The sequence below is a fragment of the Tachysurus vachellii genome, chromosome 19, assembly GCF_030014155.1.
Source record: "Tachysurus vachellii isolate PV-2020 chromosome 19, HZAU_Pvac_v1, whole genome shotgun sequence".
Taxonomy (NCBI): domain Eukaryota; kingdom Metazoa; phylum Chordata; class Actinopteri; order Siluriformes; family Bagridae; genus Tachysurus; species Tachysurus vachellii.
Genome location: NC_083478.1, coordinates 4,961,973 through 4,979,065, shown reverse-complemented (window position 1 = coordinate 4,979,065; position 17,093 = coordinate 4,961,973). Strand labels below are relative to the sequence as shown.

The window sequence follows — 17,093 nt, the reverse complement described above, 5'->3', positions numbered from 1 at the left end:
TTCCAGAGATGCCAATCAACCTACCATGCATGTCTTTGGACCGGGGGAGGAAACCGGAGTACCCGGAGGAAACCCCCGAGGCACGGGGAGGACATGCAAACTCCACACACACAAGGCGGGAATCGAACCCCCAACCCTGGAGGTGTGAGGCAAACGTGCTAACCACTAAGCCACCGTGCCCCCCTGTTAGAAAATTTGAAAGTTTAAAATTAAATTACTATATATTTCTAATGAACAAGTCTGAGGTGACGGTGGTGAGGGAAAACTCCCTAAGATATGACGAAGAAACCTTGAGAGGAACCAGACTCAGAACTGAACCTCATCCTCATTTAGGTAACACTGGACAGGAAATGATGTCAATGTAAATAATGTACTTTCTACAACAGTTTGTAGTTGAGTGGAATTAAGCAACCAAGAGCTCCCGAGGAACTAACAGGCCAGAGTCATTTCAGACTTCATTACAGACCCAACAATAATTCTGTTATTATGACTGTTGCAGTAAAAAAATATTTAATTATGCTGTTTTTTCCCTTTTTTTATAACTACTTGAAATGGCAAGTAAAATGGAAAATTACAAGCACAGGATCATTCTTCAAACCCATACTAGTTATAACACACAGTTACATTGCATGACAGCTGGGCCCCTGAGAAAGGCCCTTAACCCTCAATTGCTCAGTTGTATAAATTGAAATAAATTGTAATTCACTCTGGATAAGGGTGTCTGCTTAATGACGTAAATGTAAATGTACTCATGTTTCGTGCCTGTGCATCAAAGATTTGGCTGAATGTATGAACATGTCTTGACCCAAACCTGTAGAAAATGTGCTGCAATTTTTAAAAAGGCAAGAAACTTTCGAATTTTGAGTTTGATTCATTTCTGTGATTGAAAACCACAAAATCCTGGAGACAGCATAGTTATTCAGCCAATCGTCATACAATATTCTCTCTACACAGACTACTCCAAATTTCTCACTCAGTCCTTCTGTCCCTTTCTCTCTCTCTCTCTCTCTCTGCAGTAGACATTGTGGACAGTCCCATGCAGGTGGTGAAGATTGATGACCCCGCAGTACATCAGCTGAGCATTAAAGACCTGGACCGCAACAGCCGTTACCGTTTCTACCTGCGGGGGCGCACTGCAGTTGGAGAAGGCCTGCCTATCATCAAAGTGGGACAGACTACTCTCGACGGAGGTAGAGTGTTCGCCTCTCTCTATTTCTGTTTCTTTGTCCATGTTCACCATGTTCACACCATGTTCCCTTGAGGAGTCTCTATCTATCTATCTATCTATCTATCTACCTATCTATCTATCTATCTATCTATCATTTGAATCATTAAATACATTGGATTGCTTTAGATGTAGAGATACACACGTCTGCTTTTGCTCTGTTTTTTTATTTATTTTTTTGGTCTAAGGATTTAATAAGAATCATTTTATCTGGGTCACATGGATGAAATTTCATGCGCAAGCAGAGCGCAGAACCAAACTCGATTAGAGACACTTTAAGAGGCAAATAGTGATATTAAAAAGCTCTTTTTCTTTGAAGCATGAAAGTGAAATGCTAATGAAGCAGCATACATGAGGAATAATGAGGACTGTGGAGATCAAGTAAATGAGAGTAAGGCGTGATCGTGAACATGTTTTTTTTTTTTCCTAAGCACACAGAATATTAAAGCTGGTGGTTTCTGTGCATCTCAAAGCCTGGAATGATCATAGAACAACTCAGTTTGCTGTATACATAAATGATGTGATGCTTTTGTGTACAAACAGCTCCACCTCAGAACATTACGCTGTCTGCTGGAGAGACGACACTTAACATAACCTGGGTTGTTCCTGAGAGACAAAGGAACATTGGTTTCCATATCCTCTACCAGATGAAGAACGGTAAGAGCTTTGCCTTTAACAGTGAAAAAGCTGTTAATGGAGATATTATCTTTTCCTCATTCATGTTAAATGACTTACTTGTGTATGAACAGTTGGCTTTTAGGGTGACTTGTGCATCTCTCTCATATATATATAATGAGAGAGATACATACACATGTGTGTGTATGTGTATATATATATATATATATATATATATATATATATATATATATATATATATATATATATATATATATACATACATATATATATATATATATATGTGTAAGTCACCATCATTACACACACACTCACCGGCCACCTTATTAGGTACACCTTACTAGTAGTGGTGTGGTCTTCTGCTGCTGTAGCCCATCCGCCTCAAGGTTTGACGTGTTGTGTGTTCAGAGATGCTCTTCTGCATATCTCGGTTGTAACGAGTGGTTATTTGAGTTACTGTTGCCCTTCTATCAGCTCGAACCAGTCTGGCCATTCTCCTCTGACCTCTGGCATCAACAAGGCATTTGCGCCCACAGAACTGCCGCTCACTGGATATTTTCTCTTTTTTGGACCATTCTCTGTAAACCCTAGAGATGGTTGTGCGTGAAAATCAAAAAAGTAGATCAGCAGTTTCTGAAATACTCAGACCAACAACCATGCCATGTTCAAAGTCACTTAAATCACCTTTCGACCCCATTCTGACGCTTGGTTTGAACTGCAGCAGATCATCTTGACCCTGTCTACATGCCTAAATGCATTGAGTTGCTGCCATGTAATTGGCTGATTTAGATAAAGTGGCCGGTGAGTGAGTGAGTGTATATGTATGTGTGTGTGTGTGTGTGTGTGTGTGTGTGTGTGTGTGTATATATACATATATATATATATGTATATATACACACACACATACATATACATACATACACACACACACACACACACACATATATATATATATATATATACATATATACACACACACACACACACACATATGAATGGCTTGAATGGCTCAGTGCTTATTTGTATTTGTGCTCTTTGTGTTCTTCACAGGCCGTGGAGGATGGATGCGGTCAGAGAAAGTGAACACGTCTCAGTCATTTTACACCCTTCAGGGCCTCCGGCCTGGATCTTATTACCACCTGCGCTTCGTCTTCAACAACAACACCTTCTCCGTAACCGACATAGAGACAGAAGGAACAGGTAACACACACACACACACACACACACACACACTCACACACTGACACAAAGACACAGACCTCATTCTGCTGGGATTTGTATTAAGCTATAAACCACAACTGAAAAAAACTGATGAGGCCTGTTTTTAGCACTGCGGAAAAAAAAGTTAAGACCCAGTGAGAATTCTCACACATCCCAAGAAAACCTGACATTCATCGTCTGAGTCATGCATGACAAAAAGACAAAAATATCCTGGAAATGTGAGCTTTTTATAAAAATCCTGAATTTGTGCTCTCAGGATATACAAATATTTGTGTCTACATATAGAATGCATAATAATAGAAATCTAGCAATAAAATACGAATTTAAGCATAGAAACATGAGTACAGTATATACAGTATTATGGCTTACAATTACGCAGACTTAAAAACGAGAACACAGAATAACAAAATGAAAAAAATAAGTGTGCATGCATTCTTTAAAAATGAGCCTGCAAAATATCTATGCATACTAAACAAAGTGGGATTTAAAATAAACATGCTGACATAATAATTAAGTGTGCAGATTAAATATGCATGTTAAATACATTAGGAGCATGAAATCAGGTGTGCATTCAATTCCATCCAATTCTTAATAAATGTTGTAAATCTGCAAAAAATGTGTGTGTGTGTGTGTGTGTGTGTGTGTGTGTGTGTGTGTGTGTGTGTGTGTGTGTGTGTGTGTGTGTGTGTGTGTAAAGCAGTGACAGAGATGCAGAGTAGCGTTGTGACTGAAGGCTGGTTTATTGGACTCATCAGCGCCCTCGTGCTGTTGCTGCTGATTCTGCTCATTCTCTGCTTCATCAAACGTGGTAAAGGAGGAAAGTATTCAGGTAGGACCGCTGGCTCACTGACCAGACACTAAACCTGGACACAAGTCTCTTAGGAAAGTGTTTATTTAGGTCATACTGTGTAAAGTATGAACTGTGTAAAGATTTTTCATTCTCTGTCAGTGAAAGACAAGGAGGAGGGTCAGGTGGATTCGGAGTCTCGGCCGATGAAGGATGAGACGTTTGGGGAGTACAGGTGTGCTGATGTCTCCTCTTCTTTTTTGCTTATTCGAAGCACAAAGCTTGACTGTGAATTGCAGCCCTGTTTCTTTGCTTTGATCACACTCTCCCTCTTTTCCCCTGATGCTTTCCCTGAATGCTTTCCAGATCACTAGAGAGGTATGAGCTGCAGTGTCTTTGTAATGCATGGGGCTGAATATTGTGTTGTTGAGCTAAACATCATCCCGAACCATCCTGGTTCTACACAGAACGCACAGCAGTATTTAGTAAAAAAAAAAAAAAAAAAAATTTTTATATATATATATATATATATATATATATATATATATATATATATATATATATATATATATATATATTATGAACTGAACATATACATTATGAACTGAACATATACATGCAAAAATGCTGTATAAAATACTGTATATATGCTGTATATAATATATATGTATGATACTGTATAATGATTATTTTATGAATTCAATTAAATTCAAATCAAATTAATATATTTAAACTTGTACTAAATTATAATTGTTCTAAAACATATTGCATATTTTTTGTTGTTTTAATACCGGACACATTAAGAACATTAACACATTTCCCTTTCTGAATGCAACCTTTACAACTTCGTATAAAAATCACCGTCACCATCAGAGTTTTTCTCTGAAAAATACAGTTTTTCACTATTACTTTTTCACCCATTTTATGTTTAAGTTCTTTGAATTTATTTGTTGTAGATAAATAATAAAACCTTCCAATCAAAACTGTATTTCTGCTGAGCTGCTAATGATTTCTAAACGTTTGAACAGTTCTGTCTTCCTCTTTCTCATTGTGAAGTGACAACGAGGAGAAGCGCACGGCCAGTCAGCCGTCTCTGTGTGAGGACAGCAAGCTGTGTAGCGATGACGGCCTGGACGATTACGGCAACAGCCACAGCGTTCACACCAAGGTGACCATGGACGAGTCTCTGGCCAGTCAGTACAGCGGAGGCAGAGACGTGTCGGAGATCGAGAGGCATGACAGCTCGCCCCTCAAACCTGCCGCTACCAACCACGGCCTGCCCAACTCTGCTGCTGACCTGGATTAGTGGTGCTGCTAGTGTGAGCAGCAGAATCAAACCAGGACTCACACAACTCGGATCTGAACGACTGACCAAACAATCACTATTACACACAGTGCAATGTCAATGTGTACACTGAAGCAAATGCCAAGTTAATAACACCAGACACAAACAGAATGCTGCGACTGACCTTAGACCAAATCAGACCAACTCTCACCTCTGGTAGAGGCAGAAGGGAGGAATTCTTAACAATCGACTAGACCACCCTTATGTGTAGGGACTGCCATGTTTGCAAACTGTTTACACCTAAAATCTCTGTTCTCTTGTAATATATCTTTTTAGAGTAGACTGCAACACGCGTCCCAGTTTCCTGCTTGATAGAATGACTTCTTATTCAGAATAGACTTTAAAGGAAAAATCCACCGTGAACAACTTACCTACTGATCTTCATAAATCTGTCGCATCCAAGATTCATTTTTGTAATAAAATCTATCGAGACGTTTTTAGTTTCGTCGAACACGTTGCTCTATTTTTACGTAACACTTTCCTACATTACCCATAATGCCTTTGATATTGGCACCACTGGGATTTAACCCTTGCTTCCTCTCTAAATCGAGAACGATGCTTTAGTCTTTAGTCTGTCTAGCTGTCTCACCTCATCATCTTTACACTCTGCTCAAATCAATCAGCTTCCAAAACATTAACTTTAAGGCTAATATACCAGCAACAGCATTGTGCTCGTCATCTTGTAGCTCGCTATCCAACTCCGTGCAAATATCGAGCTATTCCTGAACATTATCTCTTAGGTTTGAAATTGTTTTCTGCTATTAAACCCAATTCTAACTGTACTATCACCCTGTGACGTTAAAGCAGCACACAGCCTCTCTCTGAAATACAGCACTAACCAAAACATCACCACCTGATTCATTAATCAGAAACATTTCAATACACGTTAAAGGTGGTTCAGGGTCGAGTTTTCCTTTAATGATGACGATTTATCGCAAAGTGACACATTAGATTTAACACGACGAGGACACACATATAGACGCCGCATGGTTAATGCCAAATACAGGGCAGTGTGAGCAGCAGAGAATGAGAAACGCAGGGAGATTGAGGGCCTTAAAATCCTGTTAAGTGCATCATGTAAGCATATGTCTGACATTGCATATGGATTGCACTGATGTAGTTCATTATTATAACTATATCTATATCTATATATATAAATAGTTATGCCATCTACCATTTCATTGTCTTGCGTCATCGTTTGAAATCTATGCATTTTTTTAATTGATTTTAAAACTTTTTTTTTTTTTTTTTTTTTTACAACCTTCGCCAATTAAATTGTTTCTCATGTACGGTTTTTATCATCGATTTTGCATCCTTCTATAAAATACGCATCCGCAACTCCATAGCCAAGCTGCCGGTACTTAGAATTATATCCGATGCAATGATCCGCTGATATGAGGTGCTTTATATCAGGCTGTATGTAGTCACATCTAGCAGTTATCCATGTCCAGTATTATAGAGCTGTCATCTCACACACAACCCTGAACTGTTCCACCGCAGTTTGTCAGCTCTAACCTTCTCATTTGTGTGTAGCTCCTTATACGTGTGTGTCGCTTCGTATTATAGTCTGCATAGTGTATTTAATGATGTATACTGACAAATCCTCTCTCGCAGTCCTGTTGGTATAAAGCCATATGAATACACTTGAGGTGTAATCGGGTATGAGGTAGTATTGAGGTTGATGGGGTTGTGAGAGAGCACATCACACACACATACACACACACACACTAATTTCAGCTTGGTTAAAACAATCATGTGTAATTAACCCGGTTCGTGTCTTACACAGAGAATGTATGCTTTGTTGGGGTTGGGATTTCGATTCCTTTCCTGTATACCAAATAGCATCTGTTCCTGGTTTGATGTGTGTGCTGTCTTTAAGTTTGGATAAGCAGTGTTACTTGAAAAAAAGAAAAAAATACTAAACATGAAGAACGTGAGAAGCCCGCTGAAAATGTTTGTGGAAAAAAAAAATGAGATGAAACTAAAGAGGGGGGAAAAAAAGCTCTCGAAAATTTCGAAATCTCGAAATTTATTTGAATGTAAATAAATCCCAAAATGATTGTTTTGCTATGGCCTCTATTTGTAACCGTGGCTTGTTGATTACCATGGGTTTGAGGGTTGTTAATCTTTTACTTCTTAACCTTTGACCTTTTGTCTAGTTAGCTGTGAGATAACTGTTCTAGTTAAATAGAGAATAGTTTTTTTTTTTTTTGAAAAAATAAAAAGATAAAGTCCAGAAAATCAAGCTGTCCTTTCATATTGAGATAAAAATCCAAAACACATTTTTTTTTTTTTTTTAAGAAAAAGCCAAATAAAAATTCACCGGCCATTCACCAAAACACAATTGGTTTCCTCAGAGAATTCTTTTCCTGTTCTGTTTGCTTACGAGTTGCAGTATTGTGTGTATCTGTTGCAAAGCAATTCCTGCGCAAGCACTATGAGAAAGCAGAGATACTCGAGTCTTGTTTGTATCCTGCACACACACACACACACGCAAGGAGAATTTTCAATGTGCTGAATGAAGCTCATTGAAAGCATTAAGTCAGTCCCCGGTAGTGAAGTGTACTCTGTGGGGAAGTGTGTGATGCAGTAAGTCTGGACTGCTGGTTGTAATATTTTGGGCTCTACGTTGTTGCTATACAGACACACTCAGGATAAATGTTCTCCTAGACGTTTATTTTCATACAGGAGGAACAATGATGTGAACTGTGTCAACTAACCGAACCGCTGCTAGACGTCCGTGCTCTGGTTACGTCCGAGATGCAGATATCCACTATAGAGCTGTTTTGCTTTTCAGAAGGATGTAGCTGCAGCATTGCCTGTTGTCATATGTCATATTAATGTGACATTTTACCTAGAACTTTAATGTTGTTTCTGATTATTTCAAGTATACTCTAGGCTCAGTTCTAGCTCCAACACTAGACATTGCTTGATTCAACGTATCTCTCATATCATGTATAGCCTACGTTTGTTTATGGTTGAATAAAATCTAATGACACGTCAAATAAATTGGATCTGAATGAATGAGAGGACCGCACTTGTAGCTGACTGATGAATAGCCATGTCCATGTTGCTTTTCTGTTGCGTTTGTCTGTGCCGTGGTACTGAGTGGAGAACTGGGCCAGTGACTGGGGTGGGCTTATAATAGAAAATGATACTGTACGTGAATCATGAATCAGCCACTGTATGTAAAGGCTTCAAGAATAAAATCCATGGAACAAGCTACAGCTTCTGTCTTCATTTATCATTTTATTGAGTCTCTGGTAAAGAATATGTTGGTTCTTAAATGACAGATGTGTGTGTGTGTGTGTGTGTGTGTGTGTGTGTGTGTGTGTGTGTTGGTCAGTGAAAAGCCTTTAGAGATCAAGTAGGTTTTTCCTGCCTATAATACACTTCGACAAATATATTTAAATCTTGCTTATTTAATCTTCCTGCACAGATCATGTATAAGGCTGGTGCTAAAAACAGTCAGTCTGTTTAAAGATGTTTAAGTCCTTCTAGCCAGTGTGATTTCCTGCATAGGAAAATAAAACACAAATAAGCCTAAAATAAATCTATACTATACTGCATGTGTATACGGTATATAGTACAGTTACGTTAACCTGATGACAGTGAGACCCTTAGCGAGAGCTTGTGTTGAACTGGCTGAAGTAGCACCGAGTGGGCCGGTTGGTGTAAAGTTCAGTATTGAGATACTGCTGTCTGAAAAAGACAGAACACACAGATTAATTAGTAAATCTTATGAGTACGATCTGAGTCCTTGCTTATAGAATAATGCTCAAAATAGTCAGTACTTTTCATGGCGATAACATTTTGAACCATAATTATGAAGTTTTCAAAAAATTTCAAATTGTGTTCTATTAGAAAAAAAAAATCATATCATCCATTAATAATACAAAACTTTCCTGATCCATGACTATTCGATTTTAATTAAATGCACAGCTGAATTGGTAAATTCAGATAAACATTAGTCCTAAAGCTACAATAGAGTTTTTCAGCATAATCCAGGGTCTTATTGCACTTGCTGTATTTTCTCAAATTAATTTTGAAATCAAAAATGTAAAGTGCAACCAATATAATTTAACAAAAAAGATTGTAGGACGAGATGGAAAAAAAAAGACAGACTAAAATAGCTACTAATTTGTCTGCTCTGTACAAGAAATATGCGTCTTAAAGAACTTATGATACAGATTTAGAGCGTATTTCACAAACGCCTCAATGGTTTTAAACTTAAACTTAAATGATTAAAGTAATTAATCAAGCTTGACATGTTGAGATGATTGCCCAGTGTAATCACATACGCTACAGACTGAGATTAGACTGAACTTCATTCTTACTGTGCCTGCTGCTCTCTGGCCAGCTGCTGGTTGTATCGGTCCAATTGTGCTCTCCTCTCTCTCTCCAGTGCCATCATTCTTCTGTCCTCCTCCACTAGCTGCCTGTCGTGCTCCAGCTCCTGCCAACCCCATGTCAGGTTGTCCTGCTTCTCTCGCTGTCTCTGCCTCTGCACAAAGCACAAACAGGGATTAAAAAGTACAGCGATCCACTACGATGCTTGAAGCACTCACACAGAGATATCTTCACATACCTCATTCTCAGCACACTGTTTCGCTCTGTGTCTGTAGATGGCGCTGCGCTGCTCAGAGCTCATCCCCTTCCAATGATCAGAAAGCGTTTGAGGATCTTCAGCTGAACCCATGCCCTCCTTCACTGCTGCATCTGCGCACTCGGTCAAGAAGTCGGAGGTCACCATGTTCAGAACCTCTGCCAGGTTTAAGCCTTCTTGCCTCTCCTTGTCTTGTCTCTCTCGCTCCAGTCTCTCTTCTGCCTATAAAATGATCATTCTATATTAGGGCTCAATGATGCCTTTCTTGCTCCGAGAGATTTATCATGACCCTGGACAGGTTCTATTGAGTGTAACCGATAACATGTTAACGTTTTAAAGCAATTAATCTCATAACACACTGCTTGTAGAATTCTTAATTCTTATTGGTCAGAAGGTGTAGAATAATTTTTTGTCTTTGTTACTTCATGAAAGATTAAAAAGAGGGTGTGATTAGGGGACTTCATTATCGTATGCGTAACTTGCCACGTGTTTGTCTGTTAAGATGAAAAGAGTAGATTTTCTGTCACCGTGAGATGAGAGCATAAGGATGAGAAACTTACAGGAACATACAGTTGTGTTAAAATCTGAGTAACAAAAAATAATCTATGTGTTAAAACTGCTTCTGCTTGAGAATAATATAGGTTGTTTTGTACCGTTTCAAATATACAAATTAAAGGGGAAATGTGGGAAATCAGGATAGTTACCTTTCATTGTATTGATGATATATACAGTATCTACTTAACTATTAAATTCTATTCTATCATCTATAGCACAATTGTACATACAATTTATTCATTTCATTCATTCATCTTCTACCGCTTATCCGAACTACCTTGGGTCACGGGGAGCCTGTGCCGATCTCAGGCGTCATTGGGCATCAAGGCAGGATACACCCTGGACGGAGTGCCAACCCATCGCAGGGCACACACACACTCTCATTCACTCACGCAAACACACACTACGGACAATTTTCCAGAGATGCCAATCAACCTACCATGCATGTCTTTGGACCGGGGAGGAAACCGGAGTACCCGGAGGAAACCCCCGAGGCACGGGGAGAACATGCAAACTCCACACACACAAGGCAGAGGCGGGAATCGAACCCCCAACCCTGGAGGTGTGAGGCAAACGTGCTAACCACTAAGCCACCGTGCCCCCTCATACAATTTATTATTTAATTAAAATTTTTGTCTATTTGTATTTAAATATGTGTATTTTTTAATTGTCATCTTATTTTTATTGCCTGTGTTGGATGTGAATGACACTAAAACAAAGTCCTTGTATGCATGCAATAAAGCTCCTTCTGAATCTGATTCTGATTCTAATTACATTACACAATGCTTCCAGACACAGATTTGTCTTTGATGCTGAAGAGTGTGTTCCTCTAGACGTTATTGTGTAACCTTGAGATAAAAACGTATTATTTCTCGAGCTTAGTGCCCCATTTTCCTGAGATTGGCTCAAGCTCTACTATAACCCTGACTAGGTATAGTAAGTGCTTACTGTACAATTGTGTCAAAACGTTCTGTGAAAAAGCTTTTACATGTTTAGGAAATGAAAAAAAGACTGTAGTTTATACAAAAAGACATTAAAGTTTTACAGATGGCCCTCATTGGACATCACTAGCTCTCTTTCTCTGTGTCTTTATTTCTGTACCTGGGCCTGGTTGTAGCTTTTGAGTGCAATGAGAGCTGCTTTTTTACTCTCCTCCTCCAGAACATCCAGATGTCTTGCTGTCATGTCCCGTTGGATCAGATTCTGATCTCTAAGCAGCTCTGCAAACATACACACAAATTGCATTTTTTTTTAAATTAAAGCTGCACTTTTTTGTGTATGTACTATGACATAGTGTATCACATTATTGCTATTACATATTCATCATAAACGTAAACAAACACAAAATTATTCTTGCTTCCATAAGAATTACAAAGTCAGCATGACATATAGGATTATAATGAAAATATACTCTTTTCTTTGTATTTTGTTTTGCAGATGCACCACAGCACTGCCAGCACTGCAAGCTTTTAGCTCGTAAACAGCGAGATAAAAAGTAGCTTATTTATCTGTGCACCTTTGTGTTTTTGCTCCATCTGAAATTTTTCTTGTGCCTCCCTTTGAGCTCTCAGTGTTCTCACATTCTGCTCCATCTGAAGTTTCTTCCTTTCATCTTCCCCAATTCCTTCTCCCTGGATGCAAACGCATGCTGGTTTTAGTCTAATCATTAAAAACAACTTATTTAACATAATCACAAGTAACCAGAGATGTCTGCTGGTATAAACTTATTTTTCTTGGATACCCTTATCTTATGATCACATCACATATTTTTTATGAGTTCTAAGTCAACTATTTAACATAGTAGTCAAATTAGGCCAAAGTATAATATGTGTAGATTCCATCCAATGAACCCAAAGAAGCATGGACACAGTACATGTGACTACCTGAAAAACCTGCATACTGGCAGGTCCTAATGAATTCGGATCGACTAAGGTGACACTGGATCCTCCTTTGTGTTTATAATTAATATCTGCGTCACGAGAGTCCTCAGGGCGTTGGTTCATCTCCCAGTACTCCACAAGCTCCTGGGCCAACTCTCTCCTTCGTTCCTCTTCCTCTCTTTGTTGCTCCATCAGCTTTTGGTCCATAGAAAGACACAGTGCATCTATAGGAGGCAAAGAAGCTCTATCTGTTAATGTTTCTGTATGTTTTAGTAGTTTTTATGAGTTAAGTATTGACCTGTGTGAAGAACAGATGTTTATCTTAAAATATTTGTGATGTTCTTAGAGTTTCTGGTGCTAATTTGCCAACTCCTGCTGTATTTTCATTATTCCCTTGAAACGCTTGCGGTTGTCCAAACCAGAAATAGAGGCGATGACAAACGCTGGACTCAAAGTTTCAGAAAACTCTATGAATGCAATTTTTTTATAGAACAAGTTAAAACAAAGGCTAATAGTCAGTGGCACCATAACATTGTGGGTAACACAGAAAAACTAAAATATTTTATTGGTATATTTAAGTAAACATAGTAAACATAAGTAAAAATAGATCAATGCATAATTTCATTATAAAGTTAGTTATATTTAAGTAATTAATTATGGACTTTATCTTTAAAATTGTAGTAGTTAAAGACCCATGAAATGAATTATAAAACCAGTAAATGTCTATTTATAATCTTAATACATTTTTCTTTTATTTATTTAAAAATCTCCAATGCTTATTGACCATATTAATAAAACATAGCACATGGTTTCTTCATTATTTACAAATGAATAAAGTCAGCACAGAACAGATTTATTGTAGCTGTAGTGGGGTAAAAAGAAATGGTTCAAACTAAATAAATAAATACAATAAATAAATAACAGCCTCGAGCTGCTGTGCAGAATAATAATAATAATGCATTTCTCTTTATCATCTTCAGTTCAGTTCTTACCATAATTCATTTTCTGCTGCCGCTCCGCATCCTCTTGCGCGTGCCTCTCAGCTACCTGCTGCTCGAGCGCATGTGCATCCAACCCAATAACCCGGTTCCTTGCACTGAAGATGCGTTTACGGCGTTCAGCTTCTGCAGCCCGCCGGCGCTCCACAGCCTTCATGAGGCTCTCATCTATAGACACGTCCATCCTTTAGCTGTCTCCTAAAGCTGTAAGGGAGAAATTCCTCTAATCAATCAATGCCATACAAAAACCTTAAGCAGCATGTGCAAACTTCATTAGTGCAACTGCATCAATATCTATTTCTATTAATCATTTTTAAATTAGTGAATTTAAATTGGTGAATTCCGATATATTAGTATTCTCATCAATTAAGAAAGTACCCAATCCTGCAGATGTTGACCTGCATGTGAAGGAATCATCATATGCTATACATTTGTACCATTTACCTTTTGACAAATGAAAGCTGTTTTTAATGATGTAATGATGTGCTGGAAATTTCACAGTAAAGAAAAAGATACAGTAAACAATCATAAGACGCATTTACAGTAATGTAAACACATTAGACAATAATTTCATTGCTTTTAAGCAAACATCTGAAATCTTCATGTCCTGTTTTTATTCAAAACAGAATAATTTTTATAATAGTTGTTTTAACTCATACACAAATGTAATGAAGCAACCTGGAGATATTTGTCTGTAGCTTTTGTTCTGGAGTGATAAAAAAAAAAAAGAAATTTTTCACTAAACACCTCCAGAATTATGCAATAAATGAAAAAAAAGCATTAAAGATTATTAGCTGATTTTTTTTATTCACTATTCATTATTCACACCGGTTAATAAACACAAACACATTTAAACATGTTTGAACTCTGTATAATATTAATCTTTCTATAATTTTGTACTATTTCTAAAGTTCTGTAAAGCTGCTTTGAGACTATGTCCATTGTTAAAACCTCTAAACAAATAATTTACACTTGCAACTGATGTAACTGAGCTTGAGTCTTGCCAAAGACTTCAACCAGGGCAGTTTAGCAGAACCAAACCTTGCTATGAACAGACAACCTTCTGGTCTAGAACTAAACACCCCTCAACCACCAGCAGCAACACAACACTAGTTTGCATGTGATATTAGTTCATTCAGGTAATTAATGCAAGTTTGTTTATGGTGTCTCAGTGGTTAGTTAGGGTTTTGATTTACAGGTTATTCTTCTTCTTCTTCTTCTTCTTCTTCTTCTTCCTCCTCTTATTTATTTATTTATTTATTTCAAGATATTAAACTACTTTACTGTAAAAATGCTTTACACTTGGCTACTGGAATCAGAGTCCTTTCCTGGCAACCCTGTTTTACTGCATAATATGATATGATTATTGAAGGTTTAGAAACATTTCTGAACAATTAAACCTTCATGCTAAGTGTTTCTGTGATCTGACATTAAATAATCTGTGCGCACTGGAGCATGACAAAATGGTGTTAGTTATAAGATGCAGCCCATTATATGTTTAGAATGCTGGACCAGCAGCAAACCACAGTATGAACGAGTTATAGAAATAAATAAATAAATAAATAAAATAAAACTTACCGGTGACACCGAGTGTATTCAGTGAAACGCTGCAACTCTGTCTTGTTTAGAGAGTTTTGTAGCTATGGCAACTTGAGAACTGGCGCATGCGCAGTAACACAAAGTACAAGATTGAATGCTGCCATAGATATCTATACGCTAGATGTCGCATTGGGGTCCTAAAAATGCGTCAAAACCGCCGCCATCTTTGTACGGTGCTCCTTTACCTCAAATGCATGGACGATGCCGGACTTCTGTGCTGCATTTGGTTGTTCAAACGAAAGAAATCTAAAAACCAGACAGCAAGGGACTTGATAAAAGAGCATTCTGCTTGTGTTAAGTAGAATGCTCTTTTATCAACTTACTTCACGTTTGGGGGACAAAGTTAGGGAAGCAAGATTAAGATGGTTTGGACATGTTCAGAGGAGGGAGAGTGAGTATATTGGTAGGAGAATGTTGGACATGGAGCTGCCAGGCAGGAGGCAAAGAAGAAGGCCAAAGAGGAGGTATATGGATGTAATTAATGAGGATATGAAGCTAGTGGGTGCAAGTGTTGAGGATGCAGAAGATAGGGATAGGTGGAGAGAGATGATTCGCTGTGGCGACCCCTGAAGGGAAAAGCCGAAAGAAGAAGAAGAAGAAGAAGAAGACTTCACTTAAAGACATATTTAATGACATTATGCCTAAAAAGGTTTTGGATTTTTTTTTATCGTATGTTAATTAAAATAAAAAAATTGTATAATATGACTTGCTGTTTACATTTGTTTTGTTTTTATTGTATTTATATGATATTTGTGTTTTTGTAATTGAATTTTGCCATGAAAATAGCTTTTGATTGCTGACATGGTATTAAATAAAATAATCTGAATCTGAATCTGTTTGCAGATTCCCAAGTGATAAACAGAGACGAGTTGCAGCTTTTTTCGGCTACATCTTCTTTCGGCTTTTCCCTTCAGGGGTCGCCACAGCGAATCATCTCTCTCCACCTATCCCTATCTTCTGCATCCTCAACACTTGCACCCACTAGCTTCATATCCTCATTAATTACATCCATATACCTCCTCTTTGGCCTTCTTCTTTGCCTCCTGCCTGGCAGCTCCATGTCCAACATTCTCCTACCAATATACTCACTCTCCCTCCTCTGAACATGTCCAAACCATCTTAATCTTGCTTCCCTAACTTTGTCCCCCAAACGTGAAGTAAGTTGATAAAAGAGCATTCTACTTAACACAAGCAGAATGCTCTTTTATCAAGTCCCTTGCTGTCTGGTTTTTAGATTTCTTTCGTTTGAACAACCAAATGCAGCACAGAAGTCCGGCATCGTCCATGCATTTGAGGTAAAGGAGCACACTAAACACTTTTTTTTAAATGGTTAATTCAGCTGACCAGTTAGGTTGGCAGTTCAGCCTCAACGTCAAACTTTGTTTTTTTTTTTTTTTTTTTTTGCTTTATGTGACTTTAGAACATACTTTAATTTAACGTGGCAAAAGTATTGCGGGAAAAGAATAAATAACAGATTCAACAGTCTTTGGCACCTCGACTATCTAACTTTCACATAATGTTCCTCTCAAATTTGTATTTTGCTTCCACCTGCAAATTGCTCTGTGTATCATATTTAATAAACCAATCCAATTTAAATGTTTAAATGAACATGTATAGTCACACCATTGTAGCAGTGTTGCATGCAGTAGGCTATAAGGTAAGTAGTGATTGTTCATTTAAAGTTTACTCAAGTGGAATAATGTAAGTAATAAACTTAGACCTACTAGCACTAGGCATTATATTGTGAAAAGGTAGATTATCTTAATATCAAAACCTTAAATTGTCTCGGACTTAATGATAAATACATGTCTGACCTTTGGAACGAACCAAAAAAAAAAACTAGAAATGGCATTCGTGACGATTTATGGTGATTTTATTTCTTTGCCTACTTTGACGCTAATGCATTAAGACGAAGGGGTCCCCCGTACCAAGATGGCGGCTCAGTTGACGCATTCGCTCCAATCTCCCGTATACAAGGCGACATCTAGTGTATATATCTATGGAATGCTGCTTGTAGTCGTTGCTAACTGTTGTTAAATAAACACTGCTAATTGCTGCTAAATGCTAAACGCTGCTAACGACAGTTTGTTGTCGTGTACTTGGTTACAGATGGTCTGAAGTGAATTTATTTTATTAGAAATACATTCTGGAAGTTAAAGCAAATTAAGCACAAAGTTACATCCAAATATGAATTTTATACAGCTTAACATCTGTAATATATTCTATTCTGTATATAGTACA

The 17,093-nt window shown here is 37.8% G+C and overlaps 2 protein-coding genes across 4 annotated transcripts in view; one reads left to right on the top strand and one right to left on the bottom strand.

Annotated features, from left to right (window-relative positions):
* l1cama (L1 cell adhesion molecule, paralog a) overlaps positions 1-8,439 on the top strand; it is a 54,677-nt gene extending 46,238 nt beyond the window's left edge. For 2 of the 3 annotated variants that reach the window (XM_060893922.1, XM_060893920.1), the window contains 6 exons: positions 1,017-1,190; positions 1,769-1,882; positions 2,912-3,061; positions 3,780-3,911; positions 4,032-4,104; positions 4,926-8,439. In XM_060893922.1, the coding sequence (XP_060749905.1) occupies positions 1,017-1,190; positions 1,769-1,882; positions 2,912-3,061; positions 3,780-3,911; positions 4,032-4,104; positions 4,926-5,175 (893 nt within the window). In that variant the 3' untranslated portion in view covers positions 5,176-8,439. The remainder of the gene's footprint in view (positions 1-1,016; positions 1,191-1,768; positions 1,883-2,911; positions 3,062-3,779; positions 3,912-4,031; positions 4,105-4,925) is intronic. The other variant, XM_060893921.1, reaches the window with a different exon arrangement.
* Positions 8,440-8,548: 109 nt separating this feature from the next.
* Positions 8,549-14,929, bottom strand: ribc1 (RIB43A domain with coiled-coils 1). The gene is made up of 8 exons (XM_060894350.1): positions 14,832-14,929; positions 13,248-13,457; positions 12,259-12,479; positions 11,892-12,006; positions 11,477-11,595; positions 9,803-10,042; positions 9,552-9,718; positions 8,549-8,916 (listed from the first exon to the last, which is right to left on the bottom strand). Exons 2-8 carry the CDS (start codon positions 13,435-13,437, stop codon positions 8,835-8,837), a joined length of 1,134 nt encoding a protein of 377 aa, XP_060750333.1. The 5' UTR covers positions 13,438-13,457; positions 14,832-14,929; the 3' UTR covers positions 8,549-8,834.
* Positions 14,930-17,093: the final 2,164 nt, after the last annotated feature.